At 40.2% G+C, this 24,932-nt stretch overlaps 1 protein-coding gene across 1 annotated transcript; it reads left to right on the forward strand.

Moving 5' to 3' along the window:
* The first annotated feature begins 172 nt into the window (after positions 1–172).
* BPNT2 (3'(2'), 5'-bisphosphate nucleotidase 2) lies at positions 173–23,052 on the forward strand. The gene is made up of 5 exons (XM_084204671.1): positions 173–689; positions 12,905–13,064; positions 14,027–14,122; positions 15,973–16,134; positions 17,265–23,052. Exons 1-5 carry the CDS (start codon positions 303–305, stop codon positions 17,534–17,536), a joined length of 1,077 nt encoding a protein of 358 aa, XP_084060797.1. The 5' UTR covers positions 173–302; the 3' UTR covers positions 17,537–23,052.
* The last annotated feature ends 1,880 nt before the right edge of the window (positions 23,053–24,932 follow it).

The raw sequence follows: 24,932 nt of genomic DNA on the forward strand, positions 1-24,932 counted from the left end.
GGAGAACCAGCGGGCGATGGACTCCATGCGCTGCCATGGATGAGCACGGCAGGTAGCGGCGGAACACCCGTACTCCCGCTGGCAGGCGCAGCGCCCGGCAGCGCGGGGCAGCGGGACATGCCCAGTGCGCGCGGCGGGCTCCGCCTCCGCCTGACCCGGATACAGACGGCGCTGCCTCCCGGCCGCGAGCGTGGAGCCGGCCCGGCGCCGCCGCAGCAGCAGCAGCCGCGGAGCGGAGCGCCCCGGCCGTGCCATGGGATTGTGGTGACTGCCCGGCCTCGCCACCCGCCCGCCCCGCGGCCATGGCCCCCATGGGCATCCGCCTCTCGCCGCTCGGCATGGCCGTGTTCTGCCTGCTGGGGCTGGGTGTCCTCTACCACCTCTACTCCGGCTTCCTGGCCGGCCGCTTCGCCTTCTTCATGCTGAGCGAGCCGGCGGCCGGCGGGCCCGAGACGCCCCACGGCTCTGCGCCCGGCGGCGCCGTGGACCTGCGGGAGCTGCTGGCCGTGTCCGTGCTGGCCGCCGTCAGGGGCGGGGAGGAGGTGAAGCGGGTCCGCGAGGGGAACGTCCTCAACGCCAAGGCGAAGGGGAAGACGCGGGAGGGGGCCGAGGAGCAGCTGACCACCGGCGACCTCCTCTCCAACCGCAGGATGTTCAACCTGCTGAAGGGCGCCTTCCCCGCCGTGCAGGTGGGTGCCAGGCGCCCTCCGTGGGGCGGGGGCTGCTGTGGGCCCGGCGCTGGGACCCCGCGCTGGAGCCCCGGCGGCTCTCCGGTCTGTCACCGCCGGCGGGAAGCGCTGCCCTCGTTTGCGCCTTTCCTTCCCCTCCCGCTGAATTTGTGGCAGTGCCACCTCACGCTCCTCGCCGTGGGTGTTGGGTTGCAGGGGAAAGAGTTGCAGCGTGTTGCAAGCGAAGCCGCGCGAGGGGAAACAGTGTCAAACACTGCGGGCATGGAGGGGTGCGGGAAACACCGGTCTCGCTGTTGCGGAGCATGAGCTCTGGGGTTAGGGATGCAGGTAATTGTGCAGCGCAAATTCCGCCTGCGGTTAAGATGCAGAGATTAGGAACGCCGTTGTTTTGGTAGCTATCCTTCCTGCCACTTGTCCTTCCTGCCGTCATTTGTGGGGAGAACCAGAGGCGGGAGCAGCTGCTGAGAATTCGAGGCTTAGAAGCATAGCGCTGCAATAAGCGAGTGTTTAGCGCTCCTGGCTGTGGGACAGCTGGTAAGCATAGCTGTGTCAATAGTGTGGATCACTGCCTACCTGAGCAAAATGAGTTTACTTTGCTTTCAGAGGTGTACAGCCCTTCCTGATCTCCTTCCCTCCTGAAATCTGGGTCTGTCTCTTAAGGTTGCGCCCTAAACTTTCAACTATATTTCAAGGATTTTTGGGGTTTGTTGGTATTGTCACTTCAATCAATGGGAACTTTTGTCTTTTGGTGTTAAATTCCTTAGCTTTTCATGGCCATTTGAAATAGATAGAAAGCCCTAAATTTGGATCTCAGAAGTGGTGATTGCATGCTCCTGCTGGAGGGCTTGAGAGAAAAAGTAGCTAAGTCCAGTTTTTGGTTATTGAGTTACTATTCAGTTTTCAGTAGCTGTTTTGAAAGTTCCACGGAAAAATATGTAGTTTTTTGTTTGTTGGCTTTTTTGGGTTTTTTGTTTGTTTGTTTTGGTGGGGTTTTAAAGTGTTGTAAAGAACTTATTGAATATGAAATCTAGAAGAAACAGAAATTCTTCAATGTTTGAAATAAACTTGAGATGTGACTAATCTTCCTCTACAGAAAGACTATGTGAGTTCTGTTTTGAAGATTTCTTGGATTATCTGGTGGTGACAAGGCATCTTCACAGGCCCAGTGTTAAAGGAAGAAGAAGTATTGACCCCTGTTCTCTTGCATTATTTAGTGCCCTTAGAGATCTTGGCTTTACAGCTTAGCTGACTTGAAACCTCTATGCTTTCTCCCCTTTCACAGATGGAGGGACTTCATTAATCTAGATGTAAGAGTTGTCTGTGCTTCTAGAGAAGGCTGTGGGTTCTGTCTGTGCTTGAAGAACACAGTGGACTGTGTATTGCCTGCTCTGTGGTCACATGTGAACTTGCTCTGGAGCCTGGTATTCCTAGCAGTGACAGTCTGACTTCTGTCTTTCTGGCAGAGGGTGTTAACTTTGAACATCTACTTTTAAAAAACTTGGGTACTCCCTTTTGTTTTTCTCACAGATGATGTGTGCTGCCAGTCTTTAAGAATAGATGGTACTTTTGAAAGTGCAGATGTGTTCTTAAAGGCAGTATAAAACTGAAAATGTGTGCATAGGTCTGTGGAACTAAAATACCAGGCATATGTCTTTTCTTTTTCCCAACTCTTCCTTAGATTGACTGAGCTTGAGCACTGAGATTATCTAGGATGAGTGTACTTGACAAATTTTTCAGGTGATTTGGAGTTATTCAGTCTGATAGATCAGCTGTGGGACATTAAGTATTCTAAGAACATGATGGGGATAACAACAGCTTACCTTATGTGGTGTTTAAAAAATATTCACTAAGCTGTGTATACACTGATAAGACATTTTGTCTCTTAAAGTCCGTGATGAAGATGTATTCATAAACATTTGCCCAAACTAAAGTAAAAGCTTTATTTTACTACTGTATACATACTGTGTGTGCTTCTCAGGTGTGAAGGCAAGGTATCATCTCAATCTATTAATCCTTCAAGTATAACTTCAGAGCAACCCATCTAAAACTGCAGCTCTTTCATGGAACAGAGCTGCTGAGTCTTGGTGTGAACATAAGGATTATAGAGGCTTTTCTGAGGCAGTGTAAATTGCATCATGTAAGAAATATCTTCTTTATATCTGTAATCTTATCCCCCCGTGGTACAGACTGACACTCCAGCATAAAAGATGCTGCTGAAGTCAAGTAAACATTCTCTTCTCTCCCTGCTAGAGAAGATGATGCTAATAAAACATGTCAAATAAAAACTGCTATAATTCTAAGAGTAAGCTTATGCAAAATGCTGGTTTTTCTCACATCCTGAAGTTTTCAAGCTTAACAGGAATACCTCAGTATGTAAATTGTTGCCAAATGTTGCATCCAGGAAGAAGATGAGCAACCACAAAAACTAGGTGCTAAAATATGCCTGTAAAGCAAAGAAAATGGAGTTGTTCAGTCTGGACAAGAGAAGGCTCCTGTGAGACATTACAGAGCCTTTCAGTACCTGAAGGAGGCTGTAGGAGACCTGGAGAAGAGTTTTGTACAAGGGCGTGTGTTGACAGGACAGGGAAGAATGGCTTTCAACTGGAAGAGAGCAGGTTTAGATTGGACATTAGGACAAAATTCTTGACTGTGGGAGAGGTGAGGCCCTGGAGCAGGTTGCCCAGAGAAGTTGTGGATGACTGCTCCCTGGAAGTGTTCAAGGTCAGGCAGGATAAAGCCTTGAGCAACCTGGTTTAGTGGAAGGTGTCCCAACCCATGGCACAGGCGTTGGAGTGAGATCTGGAAGCCCAAACCATTCTCTCTGTGATTCTCTAAGAATAACTGTGGCTTTTCAATATTTCAAAATAACCAAGGGTAATAGTCATTCAACTGAAATAAACTTAAGTCAGTGAACAGCGTTGTATTTCTTGTTTTGTGCTGCTGGACATAAAAAGGGAAAACATGCAAACAGTCTTTCTGAAGCAGATCTGAATCTCTCAAAGTGTGGTTATTAAGAGAAGATAAAAGAGTTAGGCTTCTCACATGCAGAAGCTGAAATAAATCTGGAAGAAGCCTTATAATACTAAGAGTTGGGGTTTATAAAAAAAGCCCTTTCAAAATCTGAGGGGAAAAAATCCCACAGAAAGTGTTTGCCTTTGTTCTCTTGAGTAAAGGTATTGTCTCTACAGAGGAAGAGGAACTCCACTGCTGACATCAACTGCTCTGTTAGATATAAATAGAGGCATTTGCATCAGTTCAGACTTCTTAAGGCTATGTTAGGTAAGACCTAGGTAGGAGTGGCTCAGGGGTGTTTTATCACTGTGTAGATTTAGTGGTGGTGTTTCTATATCCCTCAGAAATAGACCTGGGAAAGATAAGGGGCAAGTCACTTACTGCTACCTTGGGTATGGCCCAGAGTTGTGTGATTGCACTCAACATTCAGCAGTAAATATTTGCATGTGTATTCCATGAAGCATCTTTGCACAGTTGATTTTAAAATATACTTAATGCTAAAACATATGCATCACTTTCTCTTGGTGAAGTTCTCAGCTGCAGTTACAGGCTTGAGGTGTTACTGCTCCTGCATTACCAATATGTTGTCCTCATTCATTTGTCATGTTAAGAAGGAGTTAAAGCTCTGATCTAACTGTAATCATCCCCTCTCCTGCTTTCATTTTTTATTTATTTTGTTTATCTTTTCTGGGTTACTTCTTTCCTGGTTGGTTTTCCACGCAGCTTTATTTATTCTTGTGCTGGCACAGTGGTGGTGTGATAAGGGCTGGGGTGGGAATTAGGTGAGGAGATTAAGGAGATGCTTGACTCAGCCCTGCTGTGAGGGTGGGAGTGGTCTGGGGAAGCATTCTTTCCAAATTCAATGCTGGTATGTTCTGCTCAGAAGAGCTTCTGTGAAGAAATGATCTTATGATAGCAGGGTTTCAGCAGCATTACCTGCTAAAAGATCCCTCTCAGCATCATGCCTTAGGGTCTTACTCTTTTAATGTGGCCTGTCCAGGGATCAATGTCAGGATCTTGATAACTGATTGTATCCTGAGTAAAAATTTAAAATAAAAGTTATTTAAAAGAAAGGTTTTTTAGGAATACTCTGGTTCTCTTCCCACTACAGCCCATCTGCAGCAGATGTGAGGGAGCAGCCCTGCTTGATCACAAAGGCAGGAATGATTGACAGCCTGTTCCTTAAACTTGCACTTTGACCTGATTACCACTTATCCTCTGACTGAAAAAGCCAATTTTAAAGTGACCCACACAATTCTGCTATTTCACTTCTGTGCTATGCATCACAGGATGCAGACTTCAGTCTTACTGGTCAGATTGTATTCTGCCCTACATTTTCATTTTGAGCTGTTTTGGCTTCTTTTTGTTCTGAAGTTGCACAAGCTATATCTCTTGTTTTCTAGTATAAATACTGAATAGAGTTTCATCTTGTTTGCTCCCTTTTTTTTATATTGTGACTGTGGTGGAAATGAAGTCTTCTTCTGTCCCAGTCTTTTTTTTTAACCATCTTTTTATGAGTCTTGTCACTATTCTAAATCCAAATGTTCTTATGTCTCTTTCCCAGTTAAGACTGATGATAAATACCACATTTCAAGCTTATGCATGATAATGCTGCAATCAGTGCTTGAAATGAAACTTTAAGAACATGTCACTTTTACTTTGATTTTCTTCTGAATTAATCTGACTTTTGAAGATTAATGACTCCAAGCATTCCTTTTTTATCAGGCTATCTGAAGTACTGGGTTTCAACTCACTGTTTACAGGCTTCTGATCGCAGTGCCAACTACCATACCTAAAAACCAGGAATTTCATCTGAGATGGCAGGCTCTGTAACTGATACTGATTCTGTGAAAGAATAGGTGTATTAAAGAAGTAGGTTTAAAAAAGGAAATACTTAAACTTCAGAGGTATTGCGCTTTAGTGAGTAGGTTCAGTAATTTGTCTTTTCATGTTGTGAGAATAGCTTCCTCAGGTCTTAGGGCTTTTAATAAGGTTCATGTTCTTCTGATCCCAGTGATCTTTGCAGAACCCACTTCCCGTGGGTTTCTAAGTAAAACAAGAAATGTGAATGTTGATCTGAAATCTCAGTAATAGGTGTTGTCTAGAGATGATGCATCTCCTAACATGGGTTCCAAATAATGCCAGATGACTTATGCCCACTCTCTCTGCATAAAAATGAAGTTAGAGTGTAACTTTTAGCTCTGTGATTATCTTTTCAGATGCAATTACAAATAGTTTATTTGGCTTGTTTGTACACTGTGGATGTTTAATCTATCATCTGAGCTTCTGGAAAGCTGAATTTCTTAGTGTAGCCACTTACAAACAGTGGACTTTTTTGGTTATTATCTATCTTATTGGTAGATTTCTAATCTGTCCTTATTTGGATGTTTTCTCAAAATGAAGTTCTACAACTCTTGTGACAGGCAAGTCATCTCTTTCTCTTTGCTACACTTGGGTCTGTATAGAACTGGAATGGAGAATTTTGCCATCTACTGAAACCTCTTGTGTGAGCTAATGAACAAGTGGTTTTATTTTCCTAGTCTAAAATTCTAGTTGTTTCTGCAGATTACCGGTGAAAACAGTGAATCCTGTGATCCGTGCTGATTCCCTCAATTCCACTTTTATTGTTTTCGCCCAACTCTATTCATTGCAAGTCCGTAGAAGCAGAGTTGTCATTGGAATGTCTTTATCATTTATTAAATCCTGTTTGTTTCAGTCTGCTTCCTGCTGTCTTAATGGCCAAAGTTGCCTAATGAGTTTTGATAAGCACTAATTGAGCTTCTTGACATTTAGACTTGTCCAGATTCTTTTTTGCATATTCTGTCATCTTGTTCTTGCATTAAGTAACTTCTTGTTGCTAAAATAAACAAAGATGTAGTTGATGATAGAGGAAAACCTCTGTTTGCCTTGATTTGAGTGCCTTTAAAAGGCATGTGTCCTTTCTCAGTGTTGTGATATAATTATAGAAATACTTGTTTTCTGATCAAATCAATGGCAACATGAGACCAGCGGGTTTTATGCCTCCGATTATTTGATTATTTTATATGTTTGTAAGATTTTATACCTGAGACATTTATATACAAATATGCTTTATAATTTTAAACTTAATTAAAAGTTGGGACTTTAAACTTATAGTTTCTAAACTTAATTACCTTTTAATTAGTTGTTTGTTTTTTTGGTTTTTTTTTTTTAGAAAACCATATGATTCTACAAGGTCTTCTTTCCATTCATAACAAAATCTTCCTTGCTAAAACTATGTAAATTGAACCTTGTCAAGAGGAACATTTTTGAGAGGCATGAAGATCACCTGTTAAAGCTTATTTTTTTTCCCTTCTAATATGTTGTGGTAATCTAAGGAGGAAAAGAACCTTTTCAAAAGCAAGCAACTGACTTTAAAAATGTCAGTGTATTGAATAAAATCAGGCTTGGCTTTGTTTTTTACTATGCTGGTAAGGCTACTATTCAAAGTTTTTAAAGCTTAAAGGCATTTTAAATTTACAAAAAGAAGTGATACTTTGATTTCCCAGTTTGCATTCTCTTCAGAGTTAATTAACCCAAGCTTTCAAGAAGCAGTTTTCATTCACCACCCCCAAATTCAAAAGTTGGATGGAAGGGGTCACGAATAGTCCTGGATGCAGGTGAGCTAAGTCTTGATGTGACCTTGGTGTGAAAGCACACCCCTCTCTCTGTAACAGATTCTGGAGCCTTGTTTTGTAACCAGGGTAGGTTAGATATTTTCCTCAGATATTGGAAATAATGGTGCTTTGAGTGCTTTTTGCTCTCCTGGAGAGTGCTCTCCTGTTAAGCATATTGATATGTCCTGACTTGTCGAGTGGGTGTTTACATTCAGGGGTTTTGGCATCTGATTCCTCCACAGTATTTGTGTATGTACAGATGCTGTGAGAAGCTGAGACAGCTTTCACCTCTAATACATTTGAGGAGAAAAACAGAGAAGCAGAGCCAGTGGAGGCAAAACAGTTAGTGTAGCACAGTGAGTGTTGGATTGCTCTTTGGTGCAGTGCAGCAGCAGTGGTTGAAGGGGTCTCTAAGTGGGGGAAATCCCAAATACTGCTGGTTGAACCACTCTCCTTGGAGTTGAGACATTTCTGAAGCACAATCACATAAGAGCAAATCAATTACAGTCCCATGCAGCTACCTCAGAGGTCAGTATACCTTCCAAGACGGGTAGTTGTGGGTATTGTGGAGTCATAAAACAACATGTGTTGGAAGGGACCTTAGAGATCATCTTGTTCCAACTACCCTGTTGTAGGCAGGAATGCCTTCCTTGAGTCCAAGCTGCTCAAAGCCCCATCCAGTCTGGTCTTGGACACTTTGAGGGATGAGGCATCCACAGCTTCTCTAGGCAATATGCTCCAGTGGCTCACCACCCTCCCAGTAAAGAATTTCTTTCTAAAATCTAAGCCAAATCCATCCTCTTTTAGTTTGGAACTATTTCCCCTTGTCCTATCCCTATCTGCCCATGTAAAGAGTTATTCTCCCTCTTTTTTTATAAGCACCATTTAAGCACTGGAAGGCTGCCTTTAGGTCTCCCAGGAGCCTTCTCTCCCTTCCAGGCTGAATAAACCCAGCTGTCAGCGTGTCTTCATAGGAGAGATGTTCATCCCTCTTATCATCTTTGTGGTCCTTCTCTGGACCCACTCTAACACATCCACATCATTATTGTGGTGAGGACTCCATACCTGGTTGCAGCACTCCACGTGGGGTCTCACCAGGGCAGAGGAGAGGGGGAGAATTGCTTCCCTCCATCTGCTGGCCATGCTGCTTTTTTCATGCATCCCAGGAGGTAGTTGGCTGTCTGGGCTGTGAGCACACATCCACAATAAACCCCAAGTGTGTCTCTGTTATGCTGCTCTCAGTGAGTTCCCCCAGTCTGTACTCATGCCTGGGATTACCCCAAACCAGGTCAGCATCTTGCACTTGGACTTGTTGAACTTACAGAGGTTCTCATGAACCAACTTCTCAAGTTTGTCCAGTCACTCAGGATGGTATCCCTTCCTTCTGCTGTGTCAAGTGCACTGCTTGGCTTCATGTCGTCTGCAAACTTGCTGAGGGTCCATTTGATCTCACTATTATCATTGATGAAGATATAAAACAGCACCAGTCCCAAAACGGAGTCTTGAGGGAGACCATCACTGATCTCCACATGAATGTACAAGTTGTTGACCCAAACTTGCTGGCTGTGTCCATCCATCCAATTCTTTTTTCACTGAATAATTTTTAAATCCATGTCTCTCCAGTTTGGAGATAATGATGTCATGTGGGACCCTATCAAAGGCCTTAAAGAAGTCTAGGTAGGTGACACCCGCTGGTCTTGGCACCCTTGTCAACTGTTGCAGTCACTCCATCTAGAAGGCCACCAGGTTGGACAGACATAAACATGAACTCTTAGTGGTTGCTCTACATATACCTTTTGTACCATTAGTACAAAAGGTGTATGTAATTATCAAGTATCTTCCACCATCCACAGAGGACATCTCTCAGTCTCTCAGAAAGATGGTGTTGAAATCACTGTTGGTTTATTGTTTGCAAATGTTTGCATTTATTTTTGTCTCTCCACTTCTTTCCTCCATCTCATGTTGGGTGGATACAGGTGGCAAAGTTGAGTCTTGGGCATGCATGATCATGATCTTGGGCATGATAATCACTGGTGAAATGGCTGTGTAGGTCATGCAGCAACAAATTGGTTGTGCACCAACAAAACAAAAACAACCACCTATTAATGTTTTACTAATGTTCCCCTGTGCACACTCCAGGCTTGCAGACTTCCAGGCTTTTAATTTCCTTAGTCCCATTCAAATCAATAGACTTATCCATTAAGTTATAGAATCAGAATAATGTGGGTTGGAAGAGACCTTTAAAGGCCATCTAGCCCAAAGTCCTTGCAATGAGCTGAGACATCTTCAACTTGGTCAGATTGCTCAGAGCACCATCCAACCTGACCTGGAACACTTGAGGGATAGGGCATCTTCTACCTCTCTGGGCAACCTGCTCCAGTCTCTGTTTTTGAAAGGTAATACCTGGAATACTCTTATGTTCATATTCTGACTGGTAAATGTTAACTTTTCTTGTTACCTGAACTCTGTGTGAGGATGTTGTTTTGGGTTTTTTTTTTTTGTTGTTTGTTTGGGTTTTTTTTCAGTTTGAGTAGCTTAATTGGTATTTTTATAATACAGGTGTGATATTATTTGTGTTGTGCTTGTTTTATTTTCTAATGAAACAGCACTAAGATTTGGATTTCAGAGGACGTCTGTTTGCATATATTTTTTCACTTTAACTTATCTTTGATGGGTGAAATCAAAGGCAAAACTACAGTTGTGTTCCACTCTTTCAGACCAGGAAAAAGCCTGAAGTTGTGCAGCATGCCAGGGAGAGCTAGCTAGTATTCAAGTATTCAAGCAGGCTTTTTGGGTGATAAGCTGCCACAAAGGTAGCATGAAGTGCTGTTAGGGACTAAACCAGCACAGGGGCAGGGAGCCACTGTGAGGTTCCCTGAAGTCTTTGGGTGGCCAGGACTGTTGGCTAGTCAGGGTGCTGCATTTATCCAGATAAGTTTGTGGTACATTGGAATTGCTTCCTGTACTCCTGAACAGATCTGTGTTCCAATCACCAGCATGCTGGACAGGAGCACTCTCTTTGCAGAGGTTTCTGAAGGTTGGAAACACCTGGCTGTTTTAGAAGGCACACCAGGGACTGATTCTGGTATTGGTGTTGGACCTCTGCTGCTGGGTCCTATGAGCAGCATCTCTCATTTGTTATGGAATTCCTGCACCTTGCAGGCTTTGAGGAAGCTCTGTACTGGTGAGATGCAGCCAGATTGCCTTATTTAGGAAGTAATGTTTTGTGGTTGTAATTGTGGTTTTTTTTCTTTTTAATTTTTCAGTAGTATTCCATGCACTGATTTACATATATTTAATTAAACCTTTGTGTTTGATGCAGTTCTTTGTGGGGAGGGCTTTTGCTTCAAGCATAACTGGGGAAGATTGCCAAAATGTAGTTAACCTTCATGTCAGTGCTCAGCTTCCAGAACTTCCCCAGATGGGCTTTTACACCTTACAGCTGTTAGGCAATTAACCCTAGAGTGTCTTGCTTAAATAAGGTCTAGTACCTGAAATATCTGGCCTTGTGATTCTCTTGCTACCATAGCTGCTCCTAATTTCTGAGTGAGGATTTGGGAGTGCAGTGAACTGTATATCCATATTGCTTGAGAAAAGTTTAAAATGTAAGGTTGTGGCCTCTGGAGGCTGCCAGCAAATGAGAATGACAAATAGGAACATGGAATTAACACAGAGGAATGTTTTCCAGGTACATTCTCCTTCATCAACAAAAAAAAAAAAAAAAAAAAAAGAAAGCAGGAAGAATAAAAGAAGTTTTAAGAAGTTTTTAAGCAGGAAGAATAAAAGAAATTTTAAAGTTTTTAAGGGTTGGTGAGCACCTCTTAGGCAAGTATTCAGCCAAAGCAACAGAGTAAATGGTCAAATGAATGGAAGAACGAATGACCCTCTTTGGGGTTTTGTTTTTGTGGGTTTTTTTTTGCTTTCTCCAGATGTCTATGCAACCTTATCACTCTTTCCCCAGTTTTTTTCTAGTGGAATAATCATGTCTGTTGAGAGAGACTCCTCACAAGCATTATAAATGCTGCAGTGTCACGGCCACTGCTACAAAATCTGAGCTAGTAAGTTGTGTTTCTCTGAAAACAGGACCTTTCAGATAGTTTTGGACTTTACATTCTAGTATACTGTAACAACAGGTTTAACAACATACTCTTCCTTTTGAGCATTGGTTCCAGCCCCTTAACTTTGTGGAGGCCCCTTTCTTCTGTTGAGGAAATGTTTTTCTATGATGGTATGTCATGTGCTGTAGTGGAACTTAGACTGCCCAGGGGCTATATTGAGACTGCCAAGTCTGTGGAACTACTCATCTTGATTTAGCAGGACTGTTTTCCCTAGGGGGAAATGCAATCATCAGGTTTATTGTATAGTGACAGATGTTTAATTTGTAAATGTCACGGCAACTTCAAGAGCTCCATGTTTGGCATATAATGCTTCAAACACTGGTTTTACGTGAGAAGACAGCTATGATGTATGGCTGGAGTTGCTGCAGTTCTGCTTCCTTTTTTGTTTTGAGTTCTCTTGGAGAAAATGGCCTTGACCCTTGGCTAATACCCTGTTACAGTTGAGGTGTGTGTGATGCCTTTTCTTGTCATGATGTGAGTTATGTAAAAATTCTGCTCATATAAGGTCTGTCACAGTCAAATGTAGTCTGATAGCTCCTTCATTTTCATTGTCTTTCCATGTCGCTTGCCTACAACTTTTGGGACATTTGTGTCTCTGGTGATCCAAAAATATTGTGTGACTGCAGTCACAAGGACATTGTGTTGGGTTTTGCAGTAGGTTACTCCATTCAACAGTTTGGTGCTGTGTGCTCCACTGCCGAGCCAAACTCTGCTTGATGTACTGAAATGCCCTCTGGTGTGGAATAAAGTTCATTAAGCTGGGTAGCAGGTGACAACAGGCTTAAATGTTCTTCATGGGCCCTTACCACAACCTACCCTTAAAATGGGTATGGGATGTTTCTACTTGTTTGTGAAATAAATTTGTCTGACAGTTCTGTAGTGGTTAAATTCAACTGAGCTGCTTAAAGTTCTACTTGTAACTCCTGCTTGCAGCAGGAAAATATATACTAAGATTTCTTCTTGTCCAAGTCATGCAGAGTCTTCACAATACCTGGTGATAGTATATCTCTGCATTTCCTTGTGCTTCTACTGGTCTGTATAAATTGAAATTTAGACACCCTCCTGTCTGTGTACTGAATGATTCTCCAGAGTCAAATGTTCTGCCTATAGTACTTGAAGTAACTGCATTTAAATATTGATTAAAAAAATGTGATTCATACTGTGGGAATGTTCAGCAGGGAGACCTGCAGCCAAAGCAACAGTGTCCAGCTGTGGTGTGGTTCACAGTAAAATTCTGGATTGTGGTTTTGCATTGCTTGTCACATGACTGTAATAATGAAAAAATGAAAAAAATTCCTGTAATTGAGGTGAAGGAAGAAAAAGAAAATGTGAGCAAACCTGTAATTTTCCCAAGTGCCGCAGTTACTGTATTTGCAGTTAATGCAACTACTTCTGTAGTTGCAACATACTGTATCTATGTTAATGCAGCTACTTTTTTGTCTTACCACAGATAAATTCTGAGGAACGTGTTGATACAGTTGATCAGGAGACAGTCTCCTGGGATCGCAGTATTCCGGAAGATATAAAGCAAAAAATACAGCCTAAAGAGGTGCCAGCAGAAAGTGTCACTGTCTGGATCGATCCCTTAGATGCTACACAAGAATACACAGGTAGCTGATTCTTGCTGACAAATCATGTGTGTAATTCTGATGTTTGCCTTTTACACTGGAGACTAGATAGTAAGTATTTAAAAGGACATCTCTTGTTAAAGTGTCTTATGTCAAATTTAGCGTGATTTAATTGAACAGATTGCACCATGAAATCTCTGTAGTTCTCAACTTACAACATTTGCTTTTATGTATTCCAACTCTGAAATTACTTTGGTATCCTTACAACTAACTAATTGCTATAATAAATGGTAACTATCAATTATGGATTTTACTGGAATTACACATTTCTTTATTTTAGTCATTACTGTGGCAACTCTAAGTATCTTAGATTTTTGGTTTTGTTTATTTAAAGGGAATATTAAGTAAGTATCCTATTTAACTTGATATAAAAAATTTTTTGTTGTAATTTTTCAAAAAATCATGCATAATTCAGTCTTCCCCCTTTTTAAATGTTCTAGGATGTCACATAAGGAGTTCAAGGCAATCCAACTAAAATTCTTGCTGAAAAGTACTAAGGAACCTAAGGAACAACTGGAAAAGTTGGATTTTTTTTTTTGGTGACTATGTAGTTGATACAATTATCCTTTCCAGTGGATGTTCTTTGGTTTTTGAATTACCATTTTTGAACCAATAGAGGATGGGGGGTGAGGCAGGGAAGGGAGAATGGAGGGGCACAGATTGCCATGAAAATACATGTTGCATAAGACACAGCTGTTTGCATTAGTTCTGGTAGGAGTATAGGTTACATCTACTGAACAGGAAAAATTGCTGGAAACCTGAAAAGTCTTCACAGTCTTTTGAAAACTAAAAGGTTATTTGAAGATACATTAAAGTTACATAACTGCAAGAGGCAGAATATAAACTAGTCTTCAGAGAATAATCTGAATAATCTCCTGTCTATTTTCCTTTTGTGTTCTTGGTATCTGATTGTAAACTTGCTCACTTTCTTATTTTGCCCACAGAGGATCTTCGACAGTATGTCACGACCATGGTTTGTGTGGCTGTAAATGGTAAACCAGTAATAGGTGTGATACACAAGCCCTTCTCATCATACACAGGTATCTTCATGCCTTCACATATTTCCATGATAGTCAGTCATAGGATTAATTGAAATTTGATGCTTGAGAGAACATCTTTAGGTATAAATGAAAAAATAGTACCAGCAGCAAAAGGGCAGTGCAGCAGACCACACAATTAGAGCTGTAGGTGTGTTCTGTGCTATAAAACCACAAAGAAAAATGCTGCCCTTGTTTAAAATAAAAATTATGCATTTAGAACAGACTAACTGAGAATATTTTAAAGAGCTAAGATCCCTTCAATTAGAGTGCTTATTGCAAACAAAAAAAAAGTTAAACCTACAAATGCTGACCAGTTCGATGTATGCTTTGAGTTTTTAGCAAAAAAGTGCTTTGCTCATTTAGCAGAATAGCTTGGATGTGTGGTAATATACCCAGGAGCTGCTGTGTATTCGGTGTGAATAAAAAAAAGATGGAACAAAGATTTTAATGGCAACTGTTTGTGTGTAACAGGCAAGACTGTCTAGCATAGCCTTATTGATTATCTGACATGTTTTTAATGCCACAGCTGTGAGGTAATTAATTCTTTACTATTAATGATGTATCAGCGAGCATTGCTGCAAGTTTGGCTATTTGCATGCACTTCTGAAAGCTTCAAAGTAGTTTAAGTATTGATGTCTTACTGTGTATTTAAAACAGGAATTGCTGTTTTTATTTCCCCTTAGGCAATACTGACCTCTAGAGTTCTGAAGTTTTGCAGTAGCTCTGGAACAAAAACTAAGTCTGAATAAATGCATTTTGTATTTGTTGTCCTTTTTTGGCCCTGAAACACTAAACACTCAACATTTTGTGCTAAATATTTTGCTGTCTATAAATATGAATTTAATTACCAGTCAGTTAAGTATGTACTATATTCCAATATGCTTCAAGAATCTTGGAGATTTTGGAACATATGTTTTTAGGTATCAATATCTATCTGAAGAAATGAGTTTTTAGCATTGTAATGTTGAGAATTTATCTCCTTTGATAAGAATGAAGTGTGCAATGTTCAGATATGGAATCAGAGGAGATGCAATGAATTCTGTCATTCTGCATGACAAGTATTCATTTTCCAAGCTGGAAATACCAATATGTTTTGAGTCAGATTGTTCCTAATACTACCACACAAATACAAAGCAATAAAGGGCAGTCAGCATTGTTATTACACAGAGCTCAGTCTGTTGCCAGACAATCTGGTTCTCTGCTGAGATGAAATTGCTGGGTAGTTTACTAAGTAAATGTCAGATTAATGGTTAGGGGATACCACCTACCAAGCTTGGCTTTGAACTTCATGATGAAATAAGTGGGAAGTTGTGGATTCTAAATTCTGTTCTCTGAAACACAACATCAAATATTATTCTTTGTAGCACTATCCTCCTGAGCTATTTCCTTCTTTAGCATTACTATCCTTCTGAACAAAATGACTCCACAGCAATTTTAGTATCTGTTTTAAAGGGTAGTGGGGCCTTTTGTTCTTACGTAAAAACATTGTCTGAGGAAATACTGGATGTATTTCTGACTAGGAGCCATCCTTTTAACTTTGGTGGCTTTCCAATTGCAAATTCTGAATATTAACTACTTGGGATTTTTCCTTCTTATTCTGTTTTTTGGAAGTATTACACAAGAACAGTCAGGTTTGGGATAATGCCATATGCACCAATGTGTGTGTGACCTCTTTCACTTCCCTTGTGTGCACCCCATCCTCTGTCAGCCCTAACTTTCTCTTTTACAGTAGGGAGAGATATTCAGTCAGAGGTATCAATTGCATATTGTTATATAAGTACCCTTTTATCCTCACACTTAACAGAGATTGTAATTTGTAAATCTTAGTAGAATTTTTGTTTCTCTTGTAGCTTGGGCAATGGTGGATGGTGGGTCAAATGTAAAAGCTCGTTCCTCCTACAACGAGAAGACTCCGAGGATTATTGTGTCCCGCTCCCATGCAGGAAAAGTTGAGCAGGTTGCACGGCAGACATTTGGAAATAAAACTGTGATAATCCCCGCTGGTGGAGCAGGTTTGGTTCTTTAAGCATCCTATCCATTGTATTGCTTCTGAATATTTTAATGATGTAGCTGTTACTAGACAAAAGGGTATGGTACTGTGGTGTCTTCTCTTTTTCCTCTTGTCTTTAGATCTTGACATCACTGAAAGCAAACCTTTGATGATAGGGACAAAGTTTTTTCTGTATTTAGGAACCTACATGCAAACTTGATTCAGACTTCAGGCAGTTCACAAGTCAGTGTGTTACTGAGTCTAAGCCTAGGCCAGCAATGCTGTTGTGGTCCTTTCATTGAAACACACTGATGTGTGTTCATGGAAGGCACTGATGCCTCAGTGAGAGAAAAGGTGTTGTGTGACCACAGGCACAATCATGGAAGAGAATCTGTTGGTTATTAGTTAGCTGTTAGTATGGTTGATTTAAAAAATAATTAAGAAAAGGGCCATTAAAGTTTGGTATTGTTTATTGCATTTGTGTCAAAAGAGGAAAATTAGTATCACTAAAGTCCATTTTTGTCTGCCTAATACTCAATTTAAAGGAACTCTCAAATACTTTTTACTTATGAAATGTCCTTGTGCATGTTACTGACAGAACATAAATGGGAGGCACTCGGCGTTTCTTCCTTATTTTTGAAGAAATGTATCTTTCTGTGTGGTTAATGTGAAAAGCCAGAGTTCCCTTACAGATTGTTTAGTCAAGAAGGTCTTGTCTTGCTTCTTGATAATGGGTCTCACTTTTTTTGTCATTTAAAGTGTAACTGATTATAGCAGGTCTTGACCCTGTTTAAGAAGATGAAGAAATTAACTAATTAGTGAATCAAGAATATTGGTCAAAGAGTTGAAAATTTGAAAAAAATCCATAAAAAAATGGATACTGTTTTGAGCAATTTGCAGTGCATAATGAATAATAAAGGGGAATGCCCTGGGCTGATTTACTTTATTAAAGCATGGTGTATACATCTTCCTTCTATTGCAGTAAAAAGCCAGGGAGAAAAAGATAAACTTGAGCATGATATAGAGATTGAGAAATGAATGAGTAAACATAAGAGCAGAACTATATTTGTCTTCTTTTAATATGTCTTGACAGGAGGAAAGCTTGGTTTAATTTTTTTTTTTTTTTTTTTTACCTCTGCCCATTTTTTCTAGGTTATAAAGTGTTGGCCCTCCTTGACGTGCCTGAAAAGAATCAAGAAGAAGCTGACGTGTATATCCATGTCACCTACATTAAGAAGTGGGACATATGTGCTGGAAATGCAGTGTTAAGAGCTTTGGGTGGCCATATGACTACCCTGACTGGTGAAGAAATTAGTTACACTGGTTCAGATGGCAATGAAGGAGGACTTATAGCCAGTATCAACATGAACCATAAAGCACTAATTGAAAAACTTCCAGATCTGGAAAAAACGTCACACAAATAAGCTTGACTGGTGGAGAAGTACAAGTTGTGCTTTTGTAGCCTCCAGATGCTCTGTCTGAAGAAGCAGGTGTGAAAACCTGTTGGAAAAGATGCACAGCAAAGCAGTTTGGTGTGGGTTTGGGGACTATATCTTGCATTGGGTTTTGTCAGTGGTGGTATTTAAAAAGAATAAAACAATAATAATAATTGGAAGTAGGAAGGGGACAATGGTCTCATACATCAGTTTCTATGTTTTATTTTTTTCAGACTGTTTTCATACAGTTCTTATACTCAAGGTGCATTTGCCATATATATTGGTGAACATAGGTGAACTAAAGAAAAATCCAATTTTTTTGGTAAAATAACCTAAGTATTTCTCACAGGAATTTCTTGAAACCTTTTACATCTTATTGTAGTCTTAGTGATTCCATAATAAATTAGGTAGGAAAAAAAGCTTGATTTTTATAGGCATCTGATAACTGTAAATGGTTTATCAGGAATCATGACCTCATATTTTGTATCCCCTGAATGGAAAGCACAAGAAGGTTGAATCAAATCTATATGCACCAACAGTTTATCTTTGACAGTGTGGGACTCTCTGCTTTTTAAGAGAAAAAAGGAAATGTTTTGTGAGTTCTTTCCTGAAGATGTAAACCAGTTTTAGTTCAGGTGGGTTGTGAATATCGGTGTTTTATTAATCAGTGTAATTATTTCCTTATACCTTTTTAGAAGAAGGCAGCATTTCCTTGTATAGTTTTTAGCAGTTACTTCTTGTCCTTGATTTCTGCAAGCAGTGTTGAAGATGCATGATAGATTTTTCTCTAATGTAGGGCTTGTTCATCATGTGATGTTTGTGCCTATAGAAGCAACCTCTTCCTTCAGTACCTGTTATTTTGTTTGGGTTTTCTTTCCATTGGACAGAGTCATAGGGAATGAGTTTTACAGAAGTAGTAGGTTGACTGGTTAGTTTCATTTCCAACACAAGATATAAACCAGCACTTTTTCTACAACTCCAGTAACAGCTTTGTCTTTTAGCTTGCCACACAATCTTTGCTGCAGAAAGCCCTTCAGCCTTTCCAAACAGCTTGTGCTTATTTGGTTTGTGGTAATTTACAGAGAGAGAAGGGACCGTTTGAACTTGAATCTTCTTAAGCAAATTTGAAGAACATGTGGCATGTGAAGTACAGCAGGGTCTGCAAAACTTTACTGAAAAATGTTCTTGGCCATCTAGTACATACAGAACAGAATGCAGGTCCTTTGATATCAAAATGACAATTTTTTGTATCTCTAAAAATTGTGGACTTCTATCTCCAAACACGTAACCATCTGCATTGTTGTTCTCTACATCCCCCTGAAAGGTTTCAGAAGGTTAAAATATATGGGTTATTTGAATTATCAGAAAATAAGCTGCCCATCTCTCCTCAAGAATGCTAAAATTCTAAGTTAATAGGGATGGTTTCTGTTCAAAGTTTGTTCAGTAAAGGCTTAGGCTGCTTGATCAAAACCCTTAATTCTTTAATTTTGACTTCTTTCATATTGTTAATGAGAACTGCTGTTCTGATTAAAAAGAGGTTTTTCTCCTTAGGTCAGTTGTGGAGAATGTTTAGATATTTTGAACTTCTAGCTGAAGTTCTCATTTCCAAAAGACTTCCCAGATGTTGCATAACTACAGATACAGACTTTTATTTCTCAAACTCACTGGCAAAGGAGACTGAAGCTTAATCCTACGAGCCTTTTGGTACAGGTAGTTTTTGGAGAACTTATTTTCCAACACGGACACTATTGTTGCTCTTTGAAAATAACTTTTACACATGTAGATAATACACAAAGCAATTTCACTTTCAGTTCTTAAATTTAAGAAACTTCTATATGCTATGACAAATAAGTGATCATGCCCTTTTTGAAAAGGATCTGATCTATTTCAAAAACTTATTGAGCTTCCAAACTTCAGTGAAGAATAAAAGAAACATATTTATCAAGGTTTTAAGATTTTTCAAGAAGATTGCATCTTTTTAAGACTGATTTAAATGTCTTGAAATGTAATTTAATAAAAACAGCTGTTTGTATGTTTATTAAAGAACATGGATTAAAATTTAAATATGAGAAATAGCCATAGTTAGCCTAGTATAAAAACCTGATTGTGTCACAGAGATCGAATGCACAATATTTAAGTAGGCAATTAAGATATAATCTGTGGCAAGTTGGGGTTTTAGAATCAGCTTGAAATCCTATGTAAACATACTTCCTAAAAATGGGACTGCTTTTGTTCTGGGGAATGCTTCTATCACATCCTTGCATAAGCTGTGATCAGACTTCCTGTATGGGAAATGAAAAATGTTATGTGATGTACAAGGGCTTACTTGTATTAGGTGAAGGCATAGACCAGTGAACAAAAGTATTTGCCTACGTTATTTTTCCTTAGGAAAACAAAGTACCTTGGGAGAGGCCCTCCTTTCCTTCCCCCCACATGCTGGCTAAAATGCCTAGCCTTCCATTAGGAAGACTTGTGCTTGTTTAGACACGTTAATATCCTAAATTGCTTTGTTGCAATGGATCACAGTACCTTTCACAGGGGACCATTACTGGCCTAATCTCACTCCTGGTGAAATTGAGGAAGAGGTGGGAGTGTTGTGCCCAGTTAATTACTTGTAGTAGAGCCTGAGCTTGTTTCCCACAGTTGAGGGTTAAGGTAGTGCTTGTAGTCTCCCAGTGTAATTTAAAGAGCTTTGGTGTGAGAGTAGGTGAGCAGCTGGTGAATATCAGTTTCAGATGTCATTTTGCAATAAATGTAACTCTTATGCAGACCAGCAAGCATTCACAAATGCTTGCTTAGTGCACACATCCCAGTGCACTTTGTTTGTATGGTGTTAAAACTCAGCATGTGGTTTCTTTGACTGTTTACACTCCATTCTGAAATGTTCTACTTAAATTCTGGCTTGAATATTTGTTTGGTCTCATCAGTGTGGGTGTGACTTAACCTTATGCCCAGAGGGTAGGAAATCATACCATACCCAAAACTTACTGCTGGGCTGCAACAGTGTTCTTTACATCTTAGCCTTTTTCACATGAAGCTGTCGCACACCATTTTTAGGGATGCTACTTAAAACAATTGCATGTTGTAGGTAGGTCCTTCAAAAAAAAAATATTTTAAAAAATCTTAATAAAAAAAAATTCATAGTAGCATTCTAGCTCCAAATAAGGGAAGTAAGAGAATGTATTATTTTAGCGTTGGTTTTCCAATGTAGATATTTTGAGTGGCTATTATGATTAAGGGGGTTGCAAGTGAAATTATTCTAAGGCTGTATGTATTTTCTCTTTTTCATTCTTCTAAAAAGAGTGTATGATAGGATAGATAATACCTGGTATTGTACCAAGAGTCCTAGCTTTCATTCCTTGAATGAATATTTTCTAAATAAATGGAGACAGAAACAAATGGGTTGAATATTCTATTTAACTGGTTTTGAGATTACCCTGTTTGCCAGACTTTTACAGATGGATTTAAGAGCTGTTTGTTCTCATCTACAGAGCAGGTAATGATGAAAATACTTAGCAGATATGGCATACTTGGAGAGTGAGTTAACCACACAGGTGAAGCTGCAAAGTCATCTAGTGATATTGTTCCATATATTTATTTCATGGATGTTACAAGGGACAGGTTTTCTAATTGGATTCAGGCGTGAGAAAAGTTTTGATTTTTTTTTTTTTTTAAGTGGCCAACGGAGACCAGAGGTGTGGAGGGGAATCAGTATGGGGTTTATCTCTGCTTTTTTGTTTATAAATAAGTGTATTCCAATGTCTTTGTAGCATCCTGTTACCTGTTTGGATTGTACAACAGTAGTGCAGTATTTTATACTCCTGATTTAATGCCTTAAACAAGGGGTCCACATCTCCCAAGAATTGTGCAGTGGGAAGTGACCAAGTGTCGTTCTGGGCTTCTGCTGTGTTATGCCAGCAGAGAATGGCTGCTTTGTTGTCTCCTGGATGTCATTCCAGTAGCAGTTTCTCTCACAGAAAACTGCTTTTCCAGGCTACTGTCTCCCCAGTTATGCCCAGCTTCTTTGTAGATCTGTTTTCTGAAGTAAACAAGCAGCGGAAAGAAGCAGATGGATGTGCAACAGAGGACAATTATTTTTGTTTCTTTATTTTTAAATTGCAGTAATTGTTTCATGTCTCTTGTCTTTCAGGGGTTAGATAATGGTGCAGGTAAGATTCAATGGACCACAAATAAATGCCTGTGGGATTTTAAGCCCAAGCAGGAGGAGGGCAGGAAGGACTGCTTCTAACCAAGGCAAACCTCGATGGTTTTCAGTCAGGCCACTCATGCTGAGTCCCTCATCTGTGCTTTAGTGGTTTAGGCCCTTTGACACAATTACAGATTTGACTTTGCCAAAATATCACCCATTGTCTTGTCTTCAATCTGCTGTCCTCAGTGATAAAACTGGACTATATCTGCTTCACTGTAATGTAAGTCACTGAGACAAGAATGTGGTAACTCTGAGGACTCAGTTGCTTGGCTTGTGAACCACAGCTTCCTTGTGGCAGCTCTTGCAGTGATGACCTAGTACTTGCTGCGAGTGTCTTCCCACCCCACGAGCAGGTCATGCACCCACGATCCATACTGAGAAGGTGTTGAAACCTTATATATTTTGGTTTTCAGGTGCCACAGCAGCTCTTTCAGCTCTTCTGTGAGAAGTGCTCATCCATTGTCCTCTGTCTGGAGCCAGTAATTAGTGGCCACTTTTCCCTCTTTGTTCTTCCTCTCTGTTCACTTCTGATCCTTGATCCTTCTATAGTCCATGTGGACAGAAAAATGAAATCAGAGGTGAAGATAGTCCCAGAGTGAGAGGACCCCAGCAGTCAACTATCCAATTTATCCTGAAGCTGGTAATGTTTGGGACTGAAGTCTAAGGTAAATGACTGATTCTACCAGAAGTGCAATAGTTTCCAATGAAATAACGAGAACATGGACAGGTTTATGCAATTAGGGGTACTGAACACACAGAAAAGATGCAGGTGGACCAAGGAGAAGTTAAACACCCAAAAATACGGAGAAAATGGTTTTTCATTATAATGTTCCAAGCATTTGGTGTTTGTGCCCCTCCCCGGGTGCAGAGCTTCATTGCTTATGAAAGATATGAGACTGCATTGGCCCTCAGTGAAAGGCCTGATTTTCACTGAACTCAATAGCAGTATTCCCACAGAACTCAATGTGAGCAGCACCAAGCCAGATAAAACAGGAACAGTAAATTAAGCTAAATTCTGAAAAGCTCAACCTCTGTCAATAGAGCAAATAACCTGAGTTGTGTTAAAGTTGCCTCTTAACAGCTTTGGTCTACGTTTGGTAATGTCATCTCAGTGTCAGGTCTTTCATGTTTTATTGTGTTCTACAGCTGATAGAGCCCACTTTCAGGTAACATTGTTTCCTACACCAATTGTTTCTTATTTGCAATACATATTTCATTTTTTCTCTCCAAAGGATCAGCAACGCTCCAGCATTTTTACTCTTGTCCCACCAAATTGTATTAGCATTTTCCAATTGTGTGCCAAATTGAAGTAAAAATTCTATAAATAAATTCTCTGAAAATACTGGTTTGTGAGGGTGTTTTTCTATATTTTGTCTTTCTGGGGGTATTTATTCTTTATGCTCCAGATTTTTTTTTCTAGTAATGCATGTCATGTTGCTTCAGTTGTGCTGTATCCATCATGTGTGTGAGGCTTCCTGCCTGAGGAGTTACTGATAAGTCCAGCCAAGTTTATGATAAATATAATTCAAGATCTCCCCTGAATTTGTTTTCATACCTGTATTGCTGTGAAAGCTGGTCAGTTTGTGAAAGTGAGTGCTTAGAAATCCCCCAGATATTATTGCTCTTTGGATCTAAAGAATTTAAATTGCAGTAATTTCCAGCATCATTTCCACATCTCTTCCTAATTATGTTATGCCATTCTGCCCAAATCTGTTTCCATGAGAATAGCAGCAGGGTAATAACTGTACCATTATTAGCCCTCATTCTATTAGTGTCACACTCTTCATATGTGAAACCATGGAGCAAGTTGAAAGATCCTTTAGTGTCACACATCAATATGGCATTTTGAGCAGTACTTGTATGCAACTTCAAATATGTTTCTTCTCAGCCTTCTCAATATGTCCAAGACTGGATGTACAATGAAATTGTCTGTCATCCTGGACTTAGGCAATATACGCCACAGAAGTGTACACAGATGTTTTGAAAACTCTAGATCATCTGTAATCTAACAAGATGAGGAATTTGGAATCTGTTGCAATGCTCCAAAACACATCTTCAGAGAAGATGCAACCAGAGAAGGAGAGATTCTTCCCATCTTGCAAAGCAAGTAAGTGAATGTCTGTGTGCATGGGGTACGTGGCTTGTTGTAAACAGCTGTGTCCTTTGGGAAGCCTGAAGGGCCCAGATAGAGGCAGATGTGTGCTCTGTGCTGTCAGCCATTTACACGAGGCTCTCAAACGTGCCTTTCTCACACCTGATCCATCATGTCCTGCCCCAGGGCCAGCATTTTGCAAGTTTCATCATTCAGAGTAGTGTAAAAGGTAATATGTAACACTGTACAAAAACTATACAGCCCATGGTGGGATCCTGCTTCTTAACAACATAAACCAAATTTATGTCTCCTGTTTGTTGCGTCAGCTTCTTGCATATCTTGTGTTCCACAACTTCTTGTTTTTGTTTATTCTCTTCAGACAATCATGCTGTCCATATTTGATTTATAGATGTAAGCTAAGTTTGTTAAAAATGCAATATGTTTAGTTTATGCTGTGCATGCCTGAGAGCCACTTGTATGTTTCTCTCTTTTACAGTGGCAAGACTGTCCTGAGTAGGCTTCTCATCTCTTGGCACACAGGCATCCTGCACCCAGAATATTTTGAGCTGGAAGCAGCCCACAAAGAGTCCAACTCTTAAGTGAATAGCCCATAAAGGGATCAAACCCACAAGCTTGGCATCATTTGCAAAACTGTGCTCTAACCAACTGAGCTGAAGGCTCTCCAGTCACTAAAAGCCCTCCTACAAATGTTGGTTCATTCACACTGCTACAATAATTCAACTGTTTTCCAGGATAATGCTGCATAGCACTGTTTTGACTTGGTCTGGGCCCTAACTCAGATGCTTAAAGGTATTCTAGGAGTCTGTCAGCCAAAGAGAATTTCTGATCCCCAGGCAAGGGGCTGAAGTTCCTCTGGAGAGGATGGAAGTTTGGCCTGGCACCAGCAGTGGGTACAGAAGCAGAGATTGTTCAGTCAGGTGGCTGGGAAGGGGCTGTGGGAGTGCTTTGCAATCAGAGCAGACAAAATGAAGTGGCTGCCCATCATCTCTGCTGTTACTCCAAATTACAGGAATTCTTCCAAATTAAGTGCTGTGATCCAAATAAAAAGCACAACAAACATT

The sequence above is a fragment of the Fringilla coelebs genome (genome assembly GCF_963513975.1).
Source record: "Fringilla coelebs genome assembly, chromosome: 1".
NCBI lineage: Eukaryota > Metazoa > Chordata > Aves > Passeriformes > Fringillidae > Fringilla > Fringilla coelebs.

What these genes read in the sequence shown, in the direction of transcription:
- BPNT2 (XM_084204671.1), top strand. Translation starts at nt 303, where the DNA reads ATGGCCCCCATGGGCATCCGCCTCTCGCCGCTCGGCATGGCCGTGTTC. An exon ending in TGCTACACAAGAATACACAG is followed by an intron (nt 13,065 to 14,026) that starts GTAGCTGATTCT and finishes TTTTGCCCACAG; the next exon opens with AGGATCTTCGACAGTATGTC. An exon ending in AATCCCCGCTGGTGGAGCAG is followed by an intron (nt 16,135 to 17,264) that starts GTTTGGTTCTTT and finishes CATTTTTTCTAG; the next exon opens with GTTATAAAGTGTTGGCCCTC.